The 18,434-nt window shown below is 55.6% G+C and overlaps 1 protein-coding gene across 1 annotated transcript; it reads left to right on the top strand.

The window, feature by feature from the left end:
- The first annotated feature begins 2,199 nt into the window (after nt 1-2,199).
- Nucleotides 2,200-18,232, top strand: WNT2B (Wnt family member 2B). Its single transcript, XM_021539490.3, has 5 exons — nt 2,200-2,545; nt 13,603-13,823; nt 15,317-15,594; nt 15,953-16,217; nt 17,213-18,232. The coding sequence occupies exons 1-5, from the start codon at nt 2,382-2,384 to the stop codon at nt 17,440-17,442; spliced, it is 1,158 nt and encodes a 385-aa protein (XP_021395165.1). The 5' UTR covers nt 2,200-2,381; the 3' UTR covers nt 17,443-18,232.
- The last annotated feature ends 202 nt before the right edge of the window (nt 18,233-18,434 follow it).

Here is an 18,434-nt window from a genome sequence, read left to right as displayed (position 1 = left end):
CTCCTTAGGCATAACACGGACCATGGACTGCGCCTCTGCCCCTGCCACAGCTCTGTGTGTGACACCGGGCCCTGCAGCAGCTGTCCCAGCATCCTGGCATGACCAGTCACCACCTTCAGCACCCAGAGTAAATCTGTGGAATGACCGACCTGCTAAGAAAATAGAGAGCCCATTCCTTTGAAGTTAATGAATTGTGAAAGCCTTTGAAAGCAGAGACTTGTTTATTTACTCACCACAGCTCATGTGGATGAAGCACCCAGTCACCCTGAGCACTGCTAATTTGAATGGAAGATCAAACGTGAGGCTCTGCCCAGTTGGAGGAGTGAGATCTGCCCTGGCATCTTCAATGCCCAATGCAGGGAGAGTCTCGTACAAACCCAGGGCAGTCCATGGGCTGTCAGGTGGGTTTTATGGGGAGAAGCCTCAAATGAGTCACCAGGCTGACAGAGAAATTCAATATCCTGGGTGCAAAGCTCTAGCACCCAGCCTGAGCATTTCACTTCCACACCAAAATTCAGCTGTGATCCCTCCTGCAGACAGCGTCACCCTCCCGTGCCAGGGCTGGCACTGCTGCCTGCGCTGCTGCCTCTTGCTCTCACCCCGAGTTTCAGCCTGAACTGGAGGTCTCTTGCCCAGCACCACATCACAGCCAAGACCTGCACATTCACATGGACGTCGTGCTTGTCACCTCCTCCCTTTCCCTCCCCATGAGAGCAGGGTACAGGGTACTCAGCCTCCTGTCTTTGTGTGGAAACAACCCAGTAACAGAGAAAAGCCCACGAAACAGTCACAGCAGAGCGTCCAGCATTCTGCCCACTGTCATGGGTCTTCTAAACAAATTCACAGCCTTCCACAGTCTATAAATATCAGCCTTTTCAGTGCCACCACTTGGGGATAAACTGTAATGCAATATTCTGTGTGGGTACTCGGACAAAAGGACAGCACCCCACCAGCACCAGCTTTCTGTCACTGCAGTTTTCTGAAGTATAATTGGATTATAATCATGTGTGAGCTCCTAGTCCCTGCTTCTCCTAGGCTGGGGAAGTTTCTTTCTGATCTGAACAAGAGGAATAGGAAGGAAAGAGCAGAGGGAGCGGAGCTGGCTTGAGGGGAGGGGGCAGCTGAGGGCTCTGGCAATGTGGAAAGGACTTTGGTGGATAATGGGGTTTACAATCCCAGTAATTAATCAAGTATATTACGAATGTGACAGTGAGAGGTTGCCAAAATGCCTGCTCACCTCCGTGGTGTGGAAGGACCAGCCAGGGACTGCATGGGGAAGAGGGAAACTGCCAGGCAAGGCTGGCCTTCACCAGCTGTCAGTCACCAGTTTTAGGGTGATGAAGGAAGGAAAGCTGAGAGCCCAGGGCAGCTCATCCACCAGCTCTCCCTGTCCCACAGCCACAGGTGATAGAGGCACGTAGAGGAGGGAGAGCCCTCGCCAAATTAGTGCAAAGGGCTGTGTCTGAGCTTGGACACTTATACCCGATGGCCACTTTAGCTGTGGCCAGCACCATCCCAGGGAGTGTATGCCCACTGCGTCCCTGTCCCCCAGACCGCTCCCTGCAGGTCCCTGGGCACCTGTGGGGTCTGCACCGCCTCCGCCCCACGCCTGGGACCCTCCCGGCCGCTCCCGGCGGGGCGATCTCCGAGCGCGGCCCGTTCCGGCGCGCCCCGGGGCCGCGGGAGCCGCGACGGGCGGGCGCAGCCGCCGGCGGGGCGCGGAGCCCCGCGGGGCCCGCGGAGCGCGGCTCACCCGCGGTTTCCCACCCAGCAGTGACACCTGGCGGGGCGAGCGCGGGCGGACCGGCCCCGGCCCCCGCATCCCGCTGAGCCCCTTCCCCGGACGGGGCGGCCGCGACCGGCGGCTCCGCGCCGCATCCCCGCGGGTGCGGGCGCGGCGGTGGGAGCGGCCCCGGTGCGGGGCGGCGGCGGGGGCAGGAGCCCGGAGGGGGCTGTCCGACGTGCCCCCGGGGAGGCGGGGGTCGGTGCGGCCGGAGCGGCGGCTCCGCGTCTCTGACTCTGCCCAATGAGAGCCCGCAGCACGGCGGGCTCCGGCAATATTTGGCCGCGGCCCCCGCGCTCCCATCCCCAGAGCGCCCTCGCCCTCCGCGCACGGACCTCCATGGCCCGGCCCGGCCCCGCCGCCCGCCCCGCGCCGCTCGGGGGGTGCGGGCCCCGCTGAGCGCCGCAGCCCCGCGGGGAGCCCCCCCGCCGCCCCCGCGGCAGCATGAGCCCGGGCGCGGGGGCCCAGCCGGGGCTCGCTCAGCAGCGCGGAGCCGGCGGACGCGCCGCGGGGCCGTGACGGGCAGCGCCCCGAGGGGAGCGCGGGCAGGACCCCCTTCCCCGGTCATTTCTCCGTCTGGACCCCGCCCCGGAGAGATATGCTCAGCCCAAACCGCCTGGAAGCGTCTCCTGGGATTGCCGTGGCCCCGGGGCGTGCGGAGTGCGGAGCCTTCCCTCGGACGGCGGGCGCGGCCCCCCGGCTTTGCCTTCCCCTCGTCCTCCTCCTGCTTGCCCTGACGCCCCGCGCCGACTCCTCGTGGTGGTGAGTGAGTCCCCGCGACGGCGCCGCCGCCCCGACGATCCCCGGGCCGCGGCGGGCGGGAGCTGCGCGGGGCGCGGCCGCGGGACCGGGATGGAGATGGAGACGGGGATGGAGACAGGGATGAGAACGGGAATGGCGCGGGAACGCGGACAGGGTGGGGACGGGGATGGGGTCGGGGACGGGGAAGCCCGTCTAGGGCACGGAGCCGGCGCCCAGCGCCCGACGTGAGGCCGTGGGAGCCGGCGGGACCGGCCGGGGCCGTGCGGGCTCCCCGCGGCTCCACCTGCGCGGCTCCGGCCGCTCCCGGGCTCCCAGAGCAGAGCGGCCGCCGGTGCGGAGCGGCGGACGCGGAACCGCCCGGGGCCGGTACCGGTACCGAGTCTTGCTCCGCGGCGCCGTCACCGCAGTGGTCGCGGGCACCCCGCTCCCCGAAAACGCCGCCGCTCCTTCCCTGGGGATGCGCCTTGCCGCGGGGGCAGCCGAACCCCACGCGATGTGACACCTGGACAGCCTTCTCTCCCCGCGGCACGCTTTGGGCAGGGGGAGCGGCAGCAGCTTGGACCCCCTGATCCACCCTGACCCTGCCGGAGCTCCCATCCCCGCGGGCTGCGGTGTTGCCTGCACACTTATTTACTTTGCTCCTGGGAAGCGAAGAAAGTTGATGTCCCCCTTCCTTTAGATAATATGAGGCTTTGTAAGAGACAGAAATGACGCCATAACAAAAACCTTCTGGAAATTAGTCTCCTCCTGCCCCGGTTCATGTAACAATGAAAATTCATCTATGCAGAATGACAGTAATTAGGAAAACAAGGATCGAGAAGTTTTCCAAGTGACCCTGTGCTGTTTCAGTAGTTCAGCAATGCTGGAGAAAAAAAATTCTTGGCTGCAGTAAAGTTCTCAGTGTCCCCCACCCAATAAAAGTCCTCCCTAATCTTGTGGAAAACAGTGTTTTCCATGCCAATCTCATCATCATTAACAGATCACGGTGGATGAGGCAAAACTTAATCAAATTCAACCCATCTGCCACTGAAAGAAAACGATAGTTTCTGGAAATTCTCAGCTACCGTGGAGCACTCTGTAAGGGGCCGGGAGCACTTAATAGTCACACAGATAGCACAGGTATTCCTGGTGTTTGAGAGCACGTCTTGGCGTGTGGCAGCCTGGCCGCGCTGGCATCCCTAGAAGAGCGATTCCAGGGTGAGAAGGGCTGGTAGGAAAGCTGTGGGACTAGGAAGGAGTGGGAGCTCAGGGGACAGGCTGTTCAGGCAACTGGTGGCAACCAAGCACAAAAGCAGCTTCTTCAAGAGACCAGAAAATGCTCTGGGGGACGAATGGAAAGTAGAAAGAGCAAGGCTGTTCACAGCCATGCCCAGAGGAACTTTGCCGAAGCCTGGTCAGCTGAAGGGAACGGGAATCACTGGGAGAGAAAATGAGTCACTGCTGGGGAACCTCAGGTTGATACAAGCACTGACCTGGCTTCCCGAGCCAGCTCTGCCCCAGCCCAGCAGGGCAGGTGAAGGCAGGATTGCTTCCGTGGGCAAGGTGAGGTTGCTAAAATGTGAAAAGCTGAGGAAGGAAGGAAGGGACAGTGAAGTAGTTGTATTATTTCCATTATCACAGAGGCTGGAGAAACAGAGGTTCGTTAGAGCTGAGGAGTGGGTGCATGGGATAACATGGCTGGGGAAAAAGGAGGAATGGGGCAGTCACAGCATCATCTGCCCAGAGGTTGGCAGTTCTGGTAACACACGTGGATGCTGCCTGAAGGGTGAAAATTCCTTCTTTAGGAGGAGTGTTAAACCACCTATTTCCCTCGCTGTGGTACCCCACCTCTCCCCCGCGGTCTGCCCTCATTCCAAGTGCGTGTCCCTTCCAGCAAGCGGGAGGAAAACCAGCCACGTTTAAAGCCTCAGTAGCTGTGGCTTGTTTGGGGGAAGCTGGATTTAGCTCCCACAGCAGTTTGTGTTCTCAGCTTGCAGGCCGAGCCCCGGCTGGCAGCTCGAGGGGAGAGGAGAGCAGGGCAGCCCCGGGGAGCTGGGCTGGGCTGGGCTGGGCAGCCCACGCAGCCCCACGGCCACGCTGCAGCCAGGCACCATGCCTTGGACATTTTACCAAGCACTATTGGTCCCAAGGACCTTAAATACATGACATTTAAAACAGAAACAATGAGAAATGGAATATATTAAACTCTTAAGATTCACACTTCCAATTGAACTTTCTCTTCTGGAAAGCGGAACATTCCTAAGAAAAGCTTAAGTTGAACTGAGTGCTGTTGTGCTGGATGTGTCAGTCCTGATAAAATAGCGTGTTTAGATGAAATTCTGTTTTACTGAAAATGCTTTCAACCAGCTGTGGTTTGGAAAAAAAGTTATTCAGTGATTTGCATAGGTTTCCAAGCACATCTTTCACACCACTGATATTACAGTAAATACATTTGGTGGTGCATCATCCTTCCTTATTTTAATTATTACTGCCAAATTCTTCTAGGGATTCACACACAATAAACTTGTGGAACTGGAGGAAATGCTTCTCATTTTCAGAGTCAACTTTTTAAGTAGTTTAATAGGAAAAATTGGGTGTCCTCTGTTCACAGTACATGGAAAGGAAATATCAACCAAATGTTTCTTCTAAACAACTGCAAATTATTAATTTTCAGTGACGTCAGGCATGGCCCAACCGCCTCCGAGAAACGCCAGGAATTGGTGAACTTTGGCATCCAAAGCCGTGGCCGTGGGTGGGTGTGTGTGCGTGTGCACGTGCCCAGGGCACAGGCAGAAGGGACAGGTTGGGGACAGTGTGGTTTTGGCCCGAGCGGGGTGGCCGGGCTGGAGACCGCTGTGACTCACAGTGACGGCGAGGTGGCTGCAGCTGTGGGGAGCAGCACCCTTGCATAAATGCTTCCAACCTCCAAAGTGTTACTTAGCAACAAAATACCAGCTGAGACACAGACAGAAATTAAGAAGGAATGCAACGGGAAAATCCCTAAATCCCGTTTACACTTGCGTGCGCTCGGGTAGGGCGAGCAGCATCGTCTGGGGGATGGCGGCTGGCAGGGCTGTGCCCCGCACGGCCAGAGGCTGTCAGGCCCCAAAAGCGGCCTCCGAAATTCCTTTGGAAAGATTTGGGAGATTAGGCAAATGTTGCTTATAAACATAAACTGTGCAATAAACAAACTTGTTGTAAATAACTAAGTAGAGTTTACTCGCTATTGAGAGCCTGGCGAGCTGTTCTGGTGTGGAAAGCCATTCTAAAATTAAAGGTTTAGTTAAAGTAAAATGTACACAAAGCCCTGCATCTCCCTCTGCATCCCACCCTCACACACACCCACTCTCCTGCAACCCACACAGACCCCCCCCAGCTCCCCAGCACACCAAATCCTTGTTAGCTAACTTGTTTATTGCTAACCACAGCCCTTGGAAACTACAAATATTTAATTTCATTTGGCATTGGAACAGATGGGAGGCATCAGGCTCACAAAGAGATAAAACAAATCTGTGGAAGGAAGAGGATTTCAAGTTTGGGTGTGGGTTGGAGAGCGTGTGGGAACCTGGCAACCACATGGGGCTACCCATGGTGCTGTCAGGATACCGGGGCTCCGAGAGAGCTGCTGCATCCCGGGGTGTGATGCACATGTGGGGATTTTGAGGGATGACCAGTCCAGAATGATGCTACCATCTTGGTCCAGCTGCCTTCCTCGGCCAGGGAAGGAAGAGTGTGTTTATGGGCATGGAAAACATACCACGGGCAAATGAGGAAGCAGGAGTGCCCAAGGCTCCCTCTGTGCCAGAGCAACCCCTGGGCATGGCTCTGGCCAAGGGTTTGGCAAGGACACCCCCACTGCAGATGGGGAAGGAGACATTCCCACCAGAATGGGCTGTTGGCTGTGCTCCCCCCCGTGTTCTTCTCCAGGATTTTCTGTGTATTTCCACTGAGACACCAGTGCTGTCCATGATCCATCCTTGTGCCTATCCAGCAGTGGATGGGCACAAGGAGCGATGGAGAAGTGGAGCCACACACACATGCGGATATAGGATAGAGGAGAGGGAGGCTCATTTGAGCAGGCATCATGCTAAGGTGTGTGGGAGGGGAAATAGCGTAAATAGGAATGTTTGAAATTAAGCCAAGGGAAAGACAGCTGCGTGGAGGAGCTCCCCAGCCCGCCGTGTAACCCTCTGGGGCGCGGGGCACCGCTCCTCCCCTCCGTGCCAGCCTCACCGGGCAGGCCCAGAGCAGCCCCCCGAGGGCTTTGCTTGTAGGGGGCTCGCAGGCTGTGGGGGGCTCCGAGGGCTGCGTGTCCGTGGCTGTGATCCCGGCCTGGGCCGTGGATCAGCCGCTGCCTCCGCCACCAGTGCCGCCGAGCAGCTCATCGCCCTTGCGCTCGTGGCACTGCTGCAGGCACGGGACAGATCCAGAGAATGACAGAATGGGTTGGAAGGGCCCCTAAGGCATCTGGTTCCAGCCCCTTTGCCATGGCCAGGGACAGGGACAAAGTTCCAGGAGTGGAACCTGCCACCTCCAAGGGGAGAGGACGTGCAGCAGTTGGGGCACGGAGATCTCCGGGTGCTCGCCCCGGCTGTCAGTTTGTTGTTGCAGAGCACTTTGCATGGCAATAAAAGCAGGAGGTCAGTGACCAGGAAGTCTTTATCCTGAGGCGCTCCACAGCTCTGGCTGTCCAGGCAGCCATGCTGTGAAAAATAAGTTTTAAAGTAATGTCAGAGTGATGGAGAATGAACCCCGTGGCCTTTGCAGCAGCCCTGGTGTTCTTGGTTAGGGTGGATGGAACAGATGGGTTCTCTCAGTCCCTTTGTGCCGTTATAATAATCCTAACTGTGCTGCTCAGTCCATTTTTCATTAGGGTCACTTTCACCTATGGGAAATCTTTCTCAGAAAGAAATGCAAAAGGAAAAGAAAATCCTTCTGCTCTTCCAAAGTCATTAGCTTTTACTATTACCAAAAATTATTTCAGCAGTGCCATGAGGAGATCTGTGCTGTGCCAGAGCCCATGGAAACACAGCTTCTTCTTGGAGCGGCTCACACCCAACACACAGGATATGCCATGGAAAAGAGAATTGTACATCCAGCTTTGTTACCAAAGTCTGTCTTACCTTCCCACCTTTTAGCAAAGGACTTTGAGATTTGGGGAGAAAAAAAATCGGTTCTTAGGGGTAGAGCATATTTTTGATGAGCAATTGTTTTGTATTCATGCACTAGCAACAACGTCCCTGAGGAGCAGCTTTCACCCAGTGCTGACCGAAGTTTTCAGACCTCAATTTTCAGGTGACTGTTATGCAAGATGCCAACAGCAAAGCCTCCCTCCTCTGCTCCATCTCCCTAGGACCAGAGTGTTTCAGTCCCCCTCACAGAAACTACATGCCAATGTCTGCACGGGCTGCAGGAAAACCACAGGCAGGGGTCTCTGGCCAGGATCTGGAGGTGGACAACTTTAAAAGAGGGATGCACAAGAAAGAGAAAGATGGTGCAGAAAATGAAAAACATGAGTGGCACTGGTAGTGGCTCAGCATTATGATATTAAAAATCATTGAAGTGAGACTAAGGCTCTCAACCTGCAGAGTAGTGGCTGTAAGTGAGGAAATTAGGACTATTAATCACTCAAAGGCGTTAACAATTCCAGCAGGCCAGGATGGCCCTGTTCCCAGTGAGGCTTAATAAAATACTCAGGGTTTGTAATACTAAAATAATATCTCAGATGTTTATAGCACCTTGCAAACCAAAGTGCTTGGCAGTTGGCTTTAAATTGTCTGCCACAGCAGGGAGAGCAGAGGAAGGAAGGTGCAGCATCCTTGGGAAGTATGCAAAGAACTCAAGGAGGTGAAATGCTGCCAGCCATGATGGAATTTGCTCTTTAGCAGGCAAAGAGGCAGGGATGTTGGATTTGATCCTATCTGCACAAGCTGTCTCAAATAGCTGCCTACGGTTTTCCAGCCTCCCTCCAAAATACAGATTTCATGGGGATTCAGTGGGATGGGAAGAGACCAGAAGCCAGGGTAGTTTGGCTCCCAAGCTGATCCTTCAGGACTGCCAAAACTGTTACGGATCAATGGGGAACTGAATCACTCTTCCCAGGGGATGGACTCCAACAGCCTCTGATGCCACCAAGAAGCCAGACCATTTTCTCTTCTCTGCCTCAGAGCTCAGCAGACCTCAGAAACAGAAATTGTCCAGAACCCCGGGAGCAGCTGGGGGTAAAGCTGTGGCAGTGGTTTTAGTTAAGCTTAGCTTCTATTAATCTAATTTAAAACTGTGCCTTCAATGGTATTGGTGCAACCCACAATGGGAATTTATGATGTTTCAAGCAGCTGTTTTAATTCAGAGCACTAAAATGTTGATTTGTCGGAGAATGGCAATTCCAAAGATTTCTCTTTTAAAATTAAGTCATGTTCAAATAGGTTTTCCAATGACTTATGAAATGGTGAAAAATCAAATAATAGCTAAAGCAGTGTCTAGCATAGATTTCATTGGAAACTGAATTAGGGCACTCACTTTGCAGGAACACCTTGGTGTTATGGAAGAGCAACGGGGCAGTTTCTGATTCCATGTAACTTTATGAATTCCCATTAAATTAATTTCTTTCTTCAAAACGTCATTTTCCAAGAGACAGTTCCCAGCTGATATCTCCCAGTGAGCACATGCAGGGAGGAGCTGTTCAGACTGAGCAGAGACACCACACGGGCACAGGAGCTGCGAGGAGCGGGGAGCCAGGAGCAGGACAGCTAGCACAGCCTGCACGCTGCCAAATAAATAGATGCGTCTGCCTCTGATTTGCGTGTTTATCTTAGAAGCAATTTAGGTTTCTCCTTGTTTACAAGAGCCGAAGTCAGCAGGCTCTCCACGAGAAGAACGGCCTGGAAGGCAGCGCCTGACGGTTGTCTCCTGCCGGGCTGTTGGGGCTCGCTCGCTCTGCCCAGCCTCGGGATGCAGCCCCGCAGCCCGCGGGGACAGGCGGCTCGGCCCCGCGGCCTCCAGGAGCACCTGCCCGCGGAGGACGAAGCCTTCATCCCCGGCTGCGAGACGCAGGGAGGAGCGGGTGTCCTGCAGCACGGCCCCTCACACCCGGGCTGGGGAAAACGGGAGCGCACCCGGCTCGGGCTGCACCTGATCGGCAGGAGTGACACTGCACCTGCAGGAGTGACACTGCACCTGCAGGAGTGACACTGCACACCTGCAGGAGTGACACTGCACCTACAGGAGGTGACACTGCACCTGCAGGAGTGACACTGCACACTGGCAGAGGTGGCACTGCACACCGGCAGAGGTGACACTGCACCTGCAGGAGTGACACTGCACCTGCAGGAGTGACACTGCACACCTGCAGGAGTGACACTGCACCTGCAGGAGTGACACTGCACACCGGCAGAGGTGACACTGCACCTGCAGGAGTGACACTGCACCTGCAGGAGAGACACTGCACACCGGCAGGAGTGACACTGCACACCGGCAGGAGTGACACTGCACCTGCAGGAGTGACACTGCACACCGGCAGAGGTGACACTGCACCTGCAGGAGGTGACACTGCACCTGCAGGAGAGACACTGCACACCGGCAGAGGTGACACTGCACCTGCAGGAGAGACACTGCACCTGCAGGAGGTGACACTGCCGCATCACGCAGCCCAGGCTGGCCAGAGGGATGGTGCCAGCCCCTCACCCAAGCTGGGCAAACAGCTCTGCGCCTGGCAAAGGGCGATGCCAGGGCTTCACACACCCTCAGGAGGCGGCAGCATACGGAATTCTGTCGGACAGAATTGTTATCCCCACATGCATTTAATTATCCACTCCCTTCTGCCCTCCTCCCAGCTCCTCCTCACTGCAGGCTATCCGACTCCTGCTTCTGCCTCTCTCCTCCCAGCCCTGAAGTCTAAGCCTGAGTAGCCTCCAGCATCAGGACAAGTTATCTCTCACAGATTTTTCTGAACTCAGGGCATGGGCTTTGTGGGTTTTTTTCAGCTAGAAAAATGCAGATTACCCCAGAGTACAGCACTGCAGAAGTGTGCCACTTCCAGCACAGCTTCATTTGTTTGAAAACAAAGTTCTGATAAGGCAGCTGGGGACTTCTCAGAACATCCATTGTCTTTCCCATTGCAGTGTTTTTAAAATGTCACATATTTTGAGAAATAAAATTGGAAGGGGTGCTTTCATCTATCCAAAACAAATGTTTGGGTTTTTTCCCTCCCAAAACTCTGCTTGGCAGAATTTTCTGATGTTCCTTGTCTTGCTCCATTTCAGAGTAACTGAACTCTACTGGAGCATTTCTCACCAAGTGGAAGCTCTCGTCTTTGCCGAGACAACCACAGCCTTTCCAGGACATGGGAGGAATTTTCCCTTTAGCTGTGTCTTAGATTTCAGTACATAAACTCTGATGGAATTTTGTAGGTGCTGCTGTAAATGTGCGGCCACAGGCAAAGTGAGATGCAGCCACTGACCCCGGCCCTTCTGGGATGCACATGGCGAGCTGCTGCTGCAGCAGTTGGTGCCCTTCGCACTGCTCTCCCTCCACTTTCTCCTGCTGATAATGTTTGCTCTGATCTGGGTATTTGGCAGGAGAATTAAGGAGAAGTAATTAGCTTCCAGTGTGAAAAAGGGAGTGCCTAGTGTTTATCTTGTCTGGAGGGTTTCCCTTGATCTCGGTCTCCCAGGGGATGGTGTCAGTGCTTTATCCATCACTCTCCAGTCGGGAGGCAGCTCCGCTGCCGGCTGCTGTGTCCCAGCCCGCTGCTGTGACTGGAGACCAGCGCCCCAGCCCCAGAAGCTCCCTGGTGAGGTGGCCCATCACAGAACATTTTACCTTTCCCAGCTTCCCCAGCATCACTTTTCTCCAGCAAAAAGGAGCTTTGGCTACTTCTGAACCTCCATCCTGCAACCCGCTGCCTCCAGCATCTCATCACTGCTCTTGCCAGCACAGGCAGGATAAGCCAGCCATCCCCACCCTTGCTGGGCAGAATGGATTCAGGGTTGGGGACCTGACCGTGCTTCCCAAAGGAATTCTGCAGTGCGAGTCGATGTCACCCTGCCATCGTCCAACTGGTGGGATGCTGCTCTGACCTGCCCCCATGGGAAGGAATGGGCTGCTCTCAGAGTCTGGCACGAGCAAGGCAGCAAAACACCAGCAGTCAGCAGTGCCTGGGGAGCTCCTGTTGGCTTTTCTTTCCTAAACAGCTTCTGCTGCTTCCCTGCTCCTCTGCTTCAGGATGAAAGGCTGGTGAGCATGCCTGAGACAATAACGCTCACTGCCCCTTGGGGTCTGGGCTTGCAAAGCCATGGGGAGCTGGGTTTATTATCCTCAGCTCCAGCCCGAGATGACCTTGTGCTTCTGCCAGCATTTAAACAAAATATTTTAAAAGAGGGAGCAGATCCCATTGCTTTCTGTGCTTGCAGGGCTTTCCTGAGCCTGGGAGCTCTCTCTGGGGTGGATAGAACTGAGAGAACATGTCCAGAGACAGACAATGAAATATTGTCCAAGCTTATTGTTTTTTATTATTATTGAAGGAAGGTTTTTGCTTCCAGTCTGGGGGTTATAAAAAGTCTGAATATCACCCAAACCTCATCCCTTCCAGCCAGAATCCCAGCTCCGTGCTCTGTGGCAAAAATCATCCTCAAGCACAAGCAGCCGGAGGGGTGAGCGGGTGGTGCAGGCGGGAGCTGACTGGGATGGAAAATTCCATGTTGCTGCCATTGTCCGGGATGGGGAGAGAGCGCGGGGCAGAGCTCAGGTCCCTCCCCCGTGGCTATGGAAAGCTGCCCATGGGTCAGCCAGGCCCTGCTGCTTGTGCCTTGTCTTTCTGCTCCGGGTTCCTGCTCTTTCCCCACTCTGCAGGGAGAGGAGCAGGATACAGGTGAGACACAGGCAAGATAGGAGCCACAGCATAGTTCTGCCAGTTATGGAGCTTCAGGGCACAAGAGTAAATGTTCAGGAGATGCAGAGAGAGAAATGGACAGCTAGGGGATAGCAGTGTGGCTGAGTGCAGCACCAACCGGTGAAGCTTGCTCCTCTTCCTCCCTCACCTGAGCATGCCACAGGTGTTTGTGCCACGGACATTCCTGATGAATGCAGGCAGGAGAAAGGGCAGAGCCTGCACGAGGCACGCTGGGCTCAGCTGGGCTCCATCCTGCTGTGCTCAGCAGGGCTGGGCGACAGCGCGGGGCTGGGATGTTGGGAAGAGGGTGCGAGGGAGGTTTTGCACATCAGCAAGTTTCTGTGCTGCTGCCCCAGGAGCTGACACAGGCCAGGCTTATGGAGACATCCCATGACCCACAGCACCCAGAGCTGACTGTCTTCTGGGGGAGATGGGCTCCACAGTCCCCCTGCTCCTTCCTGCAGTGATGCACACACTGAGAAGACCTCTGCTTGCTCCTGGCTCATGCATCTCGTGATTATTTCATTAAACAAAAAGACTGTGATGGCTCAGCTGTGCCCTGTCCCTGTGCCCTGCCTGTCTGAACCACAGCCCCAGGCAGGTCTTGACATGTGCCTCACAGCTCACCTGTGCCAAGAGGATGCTGCAAGGGGGCACATTTCTGTGTAGAGACACTTGGGACAGAGCCTGGAGCAGCTCTGACACAGCTAGAAAGGAAAGAGGGAAACTAGACTTCAATATAAGACCCACCAAGCAGAGTGAGGATCTGGAGTCACTTGGTTTGGTCAGCTGGAGAAGAGGAGACTGAGGTCAGACCTAATTGGGGTCTGCAGCTTCCTCCTGAGGGTAGTGGAGAGCAGCTCTGATCTCTGCTCTCGGGGACCAGGGACAGGAACCAAAGCAGTGCCTAGAGCTGTGTCAGGGAGGTTTAGGATATCAGGAAAAGGTTCTTCTCCCAGCAGGTCGTCAGGCACTGAACAGGATCCCCAGTGCCGTGGCCGTGGCCCCAAGGCTGCCAGAGTTCAAGAAGTGTTTAGCCAACACTCTCAGTCACAGGGTGGGATTTTGGAGGTGTCTTGTGCAGGGCCAGGAGTTGATCCTTGTGGGTCCCATCCTGCTCAGGATGGTCAGTGATTCTGTGACTCCCTGTGCAGGCAGGACAGTAACACGGTACCGTTCTCTCTCGCAGGTACATCGGGGCACTGGGCGCCAGGGTGATCTGTGATAACATCCCCGGGCTGGTGAACAAGCAGCGACAGCTCTGCCAGAGGTACCCTGACATCATGCAGTCGGTTGGGGAGGGAGCCAAGGAGTGGATCCGGGAGTGCCAGCACCAATTCCGGCACCACCGCTGGAACTGCAGCACCCTGGACCGTGACCACACTGTCTTCGGCCGGGTCATGCTGCGAAGTAGGTCCTGCCCTGTCCCCTTCCCACCACCATGGAACTTGTCTTCCTGGGGGTCTCTCCTCCCACTGGGCTGCCATGCCCGGTGGCTTGGATTACTCCCTGAGGAGAGCTTTGCCTTTCCTTGTAAATTAATCAAGTAGTAATGGGAGCAGAGCACTGCATTTGGAATAGCTGCACCAGATGAGATGGAGCAGGGGGAGCACTGGGGGAGAAGGGGGAAGGAGGAGACACCTCCGGAGAACAGGCTCTTATGTAAACAGTAATGGGATATATAAATATTTGGAGAGCGGGGTTGGCCAGGACTCAGCAATTCACGTGGGAACTGGCTGCATGGCAAGGGAGGCAAGGCACAGATGCGGCTCCCATCCTTGCTTCAGGCTCTGAGGTGGAGGACCATGGCCACGGGGCAGGTGCCAGCCCTGCACAAAGGACTGGGCATGGCCCTGCCTTGGAGCGACCCTCCCACTCCAGGTGAGGGACAGATACAGCACGAGCAGGGGTGCACCAAGAAATGTACCCAGGGAACAAAGAGGAAAGGCACAATGGGGACAGGGCTGGGGCGGTTCCAGAGCAGGAGCAGCACCACGGGCTCCAGCTGCTCTGGGAGGGCTCTGGGAGCAAACAGAGCCTGGGAGCTGGCACAACCGGCAGAGGCAGCAGCACTGCAGGACAGATGCTGCTGCATCTCATGACGTGCCGGGAGCATCCAGCCATGTGGCCTCTAAATCAAAAGCGGCTGGAAAAGTCTTTCCACTCGCAGCTCGTATGGAGGACACGTGAGTGCCACAGAAGGAGCCGGTGAGTGGGGGGCTTGTTTGAGCTGGCAGGGGGATTGGGCACCTGCCCGTGGGGTGGGCAAGCAGCAGAGCCACAAGCTGGATGCCCGACCCAAGTGGAGGGAAGGGGACTGGAACGCTGAATGCAGCATTCACCTCGCCACGCTGCAGCCCGCCTGCTCAGCCGCTCTGTTCCCAGCACAGCACCTTTTTTCCTGCTTGCATCCTCGCCTGGCAAAGGATGGGGAATGATGAAAGCTCCTCGCCACAGCCCTATCCTGCGAGGCCCAAAGAGAGCTCTGCTGCCTTTGAAGTTGCTTTCAAAGGCTCTTGAAATGAAGACTAACATGGTTTTGATTTGCAGCTTCTTTTACAACATTATAAAAACAGCTGCGAACTTGAAGCAGAGACACAAAATAGCAGGCAGCAAGCTGTGCTGTGCGGGAAGAGCCGAGCCCGGCCGGAGGGACGGGAGTGGCTCTGGCAGAAGGGTGCTGGCTGGTCTTGCCACCTGCGGGCACGTACCCTGATCACTGCAATTACTCTGAAGGGCTGCAGGGCAGCCAAGCTGGACGCTGTGGTCACCAGAGGTTCTAGGCTTGGCTTATCCACATAAGGGATGGTCTGGCTCCCCAGGCCCTGGCTCTTCATGGGCTGCAGGCACTTGGCAGAGCCTGGCACGCTCACTCCCCGTTCCTTTTTCTCTCCCCGTGGCAGGCAGCAGGGAGGCTGCTTTCGTCTACGCCATCTCCTCGGCCGGGGTGGTCTATGCCATCACGCGGGCCTGCAGCCAAGGGGACCTCAAGGTCTGCAGCTGTGACCCGCTCAAGAGGGGCCGCTCCAAGGACGAGCGCGGGGAGTTCGACTGGGGCGGCTGCAGCGACAACATCAACTACGGGATCCGCTTTGCCAAAGCCTTTGTGGATGCCAAGGAGAAGAAAGTGAAGGATGCCCGGGCGCTGATGAACCTGCACAACAACCGCTGCGGGAGGATGGTGAGTGCAGCCCCTGCAGCAGAGCCCCGAGCTCGCCCATCCCACTGGGACCTTCCAGAAGGGACTGGGCAGCCAGAACAGCTTGGAACACCCAGAGGAACGGGACCTTGGGCATCCTTGGAGGGCAGTTCCTGCTGTGGATAAGGCTGGATGCTGCCCCGCCTTCCCAGTCACCTTTGCCTCCCGTCTCCTTGCTGATATTGGCATCGGTGACCTCTGTACACAGCCCCTGTCTCCCATCAGGAGCCCCATCCCACACAGCCTGGGGCTGATAAGCTGCACCAGGAATGAGCAGGCACTGCTGCAGTATCTGATGCCCAGGGTGACCACTGGTCCTTACCCATCTCTCTTCCCACAGGCTGTGAAGCGCTTCCTGAAGCTGGAGTGCAAATGCCACGGGGTCAGCGGCTCCTGCACACTAAGGACTTGTTGGCTGGCTATGTCAGATTTTCGAAAAACAGGGGATTACCTAAGAAGGAAATACAATGGGGCCATCCAGGTGACGATGAATCAGGATGGCACTGGCTTCACAGTGGCCAACAAGAACTTCAGGAAGCCCACAAAAACAGATCTGGTGTATTTTGAGAACTCACCTGATTACTGCGTGATGGACAAGTCAGCAGGTAAAACCTGGAGCTCCAGTCATTACCCAAAAGCATCTATTGTCCCTTCCAGGGACAGGCCAGCAGCTCCCAGCTAGCCCAGCCTGTGAGCTCAGCTCCCCTATCAACCCCAGTCTTTGGAGAAGGGGTTACCCAGACCCAAGAGTCCCCACAGCACCCCACACCTGCACAGGCAGGACTGCGTTTGTCCCCAGGCTTTACACCAAGGCCCCAGACCCCTCAGGCCATCACAGAAGTGGAGTGTATCCTCAGAGCCCATCTTTTGCAGAGGAAAACTCCCTTGAGCAGGCAACAAAGAGCCTGTTCCATGCACAGGCTGCTCCTGGGATGAGAGGAGGGAAGAGCCATCAGGGCTGCTGGACTCCTGCAGTGATCAGTGGTTTCTCAGCCAGGAGCACTCCCAGTTTAGTTTGCAGCAGCCATAGGAGTTCAGCGGGGACCACACGGTCCTGCCATCCTCAGCCTAAGCAGAGAGGGAATTCTGAGCTTTGCCAGCTGCAGAACCTGGCTCGGTGGGCACACACTTTTCTAGGGAGTCCCCAAGGCACAGAGGGAGGGGCTGCAGAGAGCCCATCCCTGTCCCCTACTGCTCTTATGCTCTGGTAGCAGCACACACAAGCTCTAGCAGTGGGTATGGGAAGGGGACCATGCAGATCGTCATAGAAACTCAGAAGGTTTTAGGCTGGAAGAGATGTGAAAGATTATCTCATTCCAACCCTCCCTCATAAGGGACGTAAGAGACACCAAAGCTGCATCCCTGGCTGGGTTTGTGGCATCCCATGTCCACAAAGCACAGCAAGCGCAGGCTTTGAAGGGGTGCCTTTGGAGAGCCCGGTTGCAGCAGTGCTGTGACAGAACAAGGGTATTTCCCTGCTAAAGCAGTCGCACCGAGGTCCCCCCTGCAGATGGAGATGCCCAGTCTCACCGGTTACCCTGCGGGTGGGTGGGACACGAGGGAGGAGAACACCCTGACGCGCTCTGGCTTCCTTCCCCAGGCTCGCTGGGCACGGCTGGCCGGGTGTGCAACAAGGCGTCGCGCGGGACGGACGGCTGCGAGGTGATGTGCTGCGGGCGGGGGTACGACACCACGCGCGTCACCCGCGTCTCCAAGTGCGAGTGCAAGTTCCACTGGTGCTGCGCTGTGCGCTGCAAGGAGTGCGAGGACACTGTGGATGTGCACACGTGCAAAGCACCCAAACGGGCTGAGTGGTTGGACCAGACCTGACCAGGCAGGAGCACTGAGGGAAGAAGCCACTGCCACCCCTCCTTGCAATTTTTTTTAAACCCCTGTGCCCTGAGGGCCACGATGTTCTGGGAGCTGTAGTTCAACTGCATGGCTTTTATTTAATTAATTCTACAAAGCACTAAGGAAAGGACTACAGTTCCCAGGAGGTACTGTGGGCCCTTCAATGTGCTCAGCAAAACTAATCCCTGACCTAGCAGGAGGCTGCGATCCTTGCTTAAACTGTGAACCTACAAATGGTGTGACCAGTAGAGACTCAGAGGACTGACTGTCGGGATGTGATGGCTGAGGAATCCTGTACCTCCCCAGAGAATCTACGTTACGGTAAAGCTTCACCAGCGAAAACACTAGTTCAGAATAATCCACTCCTGCAAAAGCATTCTTGCTTTTTCTTTTTTGCAAGGCCAGAGGAAGGGTGTTGTGAATCTGTAAGACAGTTCCATGATACCTGTATTTACCTTGAGCAGACCTGACACATCACTAACACCACTGAGCAAGAGTCATCTCTGCACGAGGCTTGTCCCTGCGTCCCCAGCACCGGGAACAAGTGGAGCTGTAACTTGGAAATGAACCCTGAAGGACTGCACAGAGACAAAGGCCACCTCTAGATGCTGGTGGACATACAGAGCTTGAGAGAGCAAATGAAACCTGTGAACTTACTGGTAGGTTCTGAAGTCAACGATACAACAGCATCTCTGTACAACTCATGTGTATGTTGTGTATACTGCTTATTATTTTAAGTCAAAATTCATTATAAACCTGTACCAGAAAATTATGTCCTTTGTTTTTTGAATTCCTACACACTCAGTTGGGCACGTCCCCAGAGCAGGAACCAGCCCACAGCATTTCTTTTCCCTGCTGTCTGCAGCTCCTGCTGTCTCAAAGCTTCCTACGGAGTTGAGCATCCAAAGCCCCAGGGGAATCCTTTCTCAGCAGGATCACACTTCAGGACATGTGGATACCCCATCCCCAAA

This window comes from Lonchura striata, chromosome 26, assembly GCF_050655825.1.
Source record: "Lonchura striata isolate lonStrDom1 chromosome 26, ASM5065582v1, whole genome shotgun sequence".
Classification (NCBI taxonomy): domain Eukaryota; kingdom Metazoa; phylum Chordata; class Aves; order Passeriformes; family Estrildidae; genus Lonchura; species Lonchura striata.
Note: the sequence above shows the minus strand (reverse complement) of the source record. Positions and strands in the feature narration are given on the sequence as shown.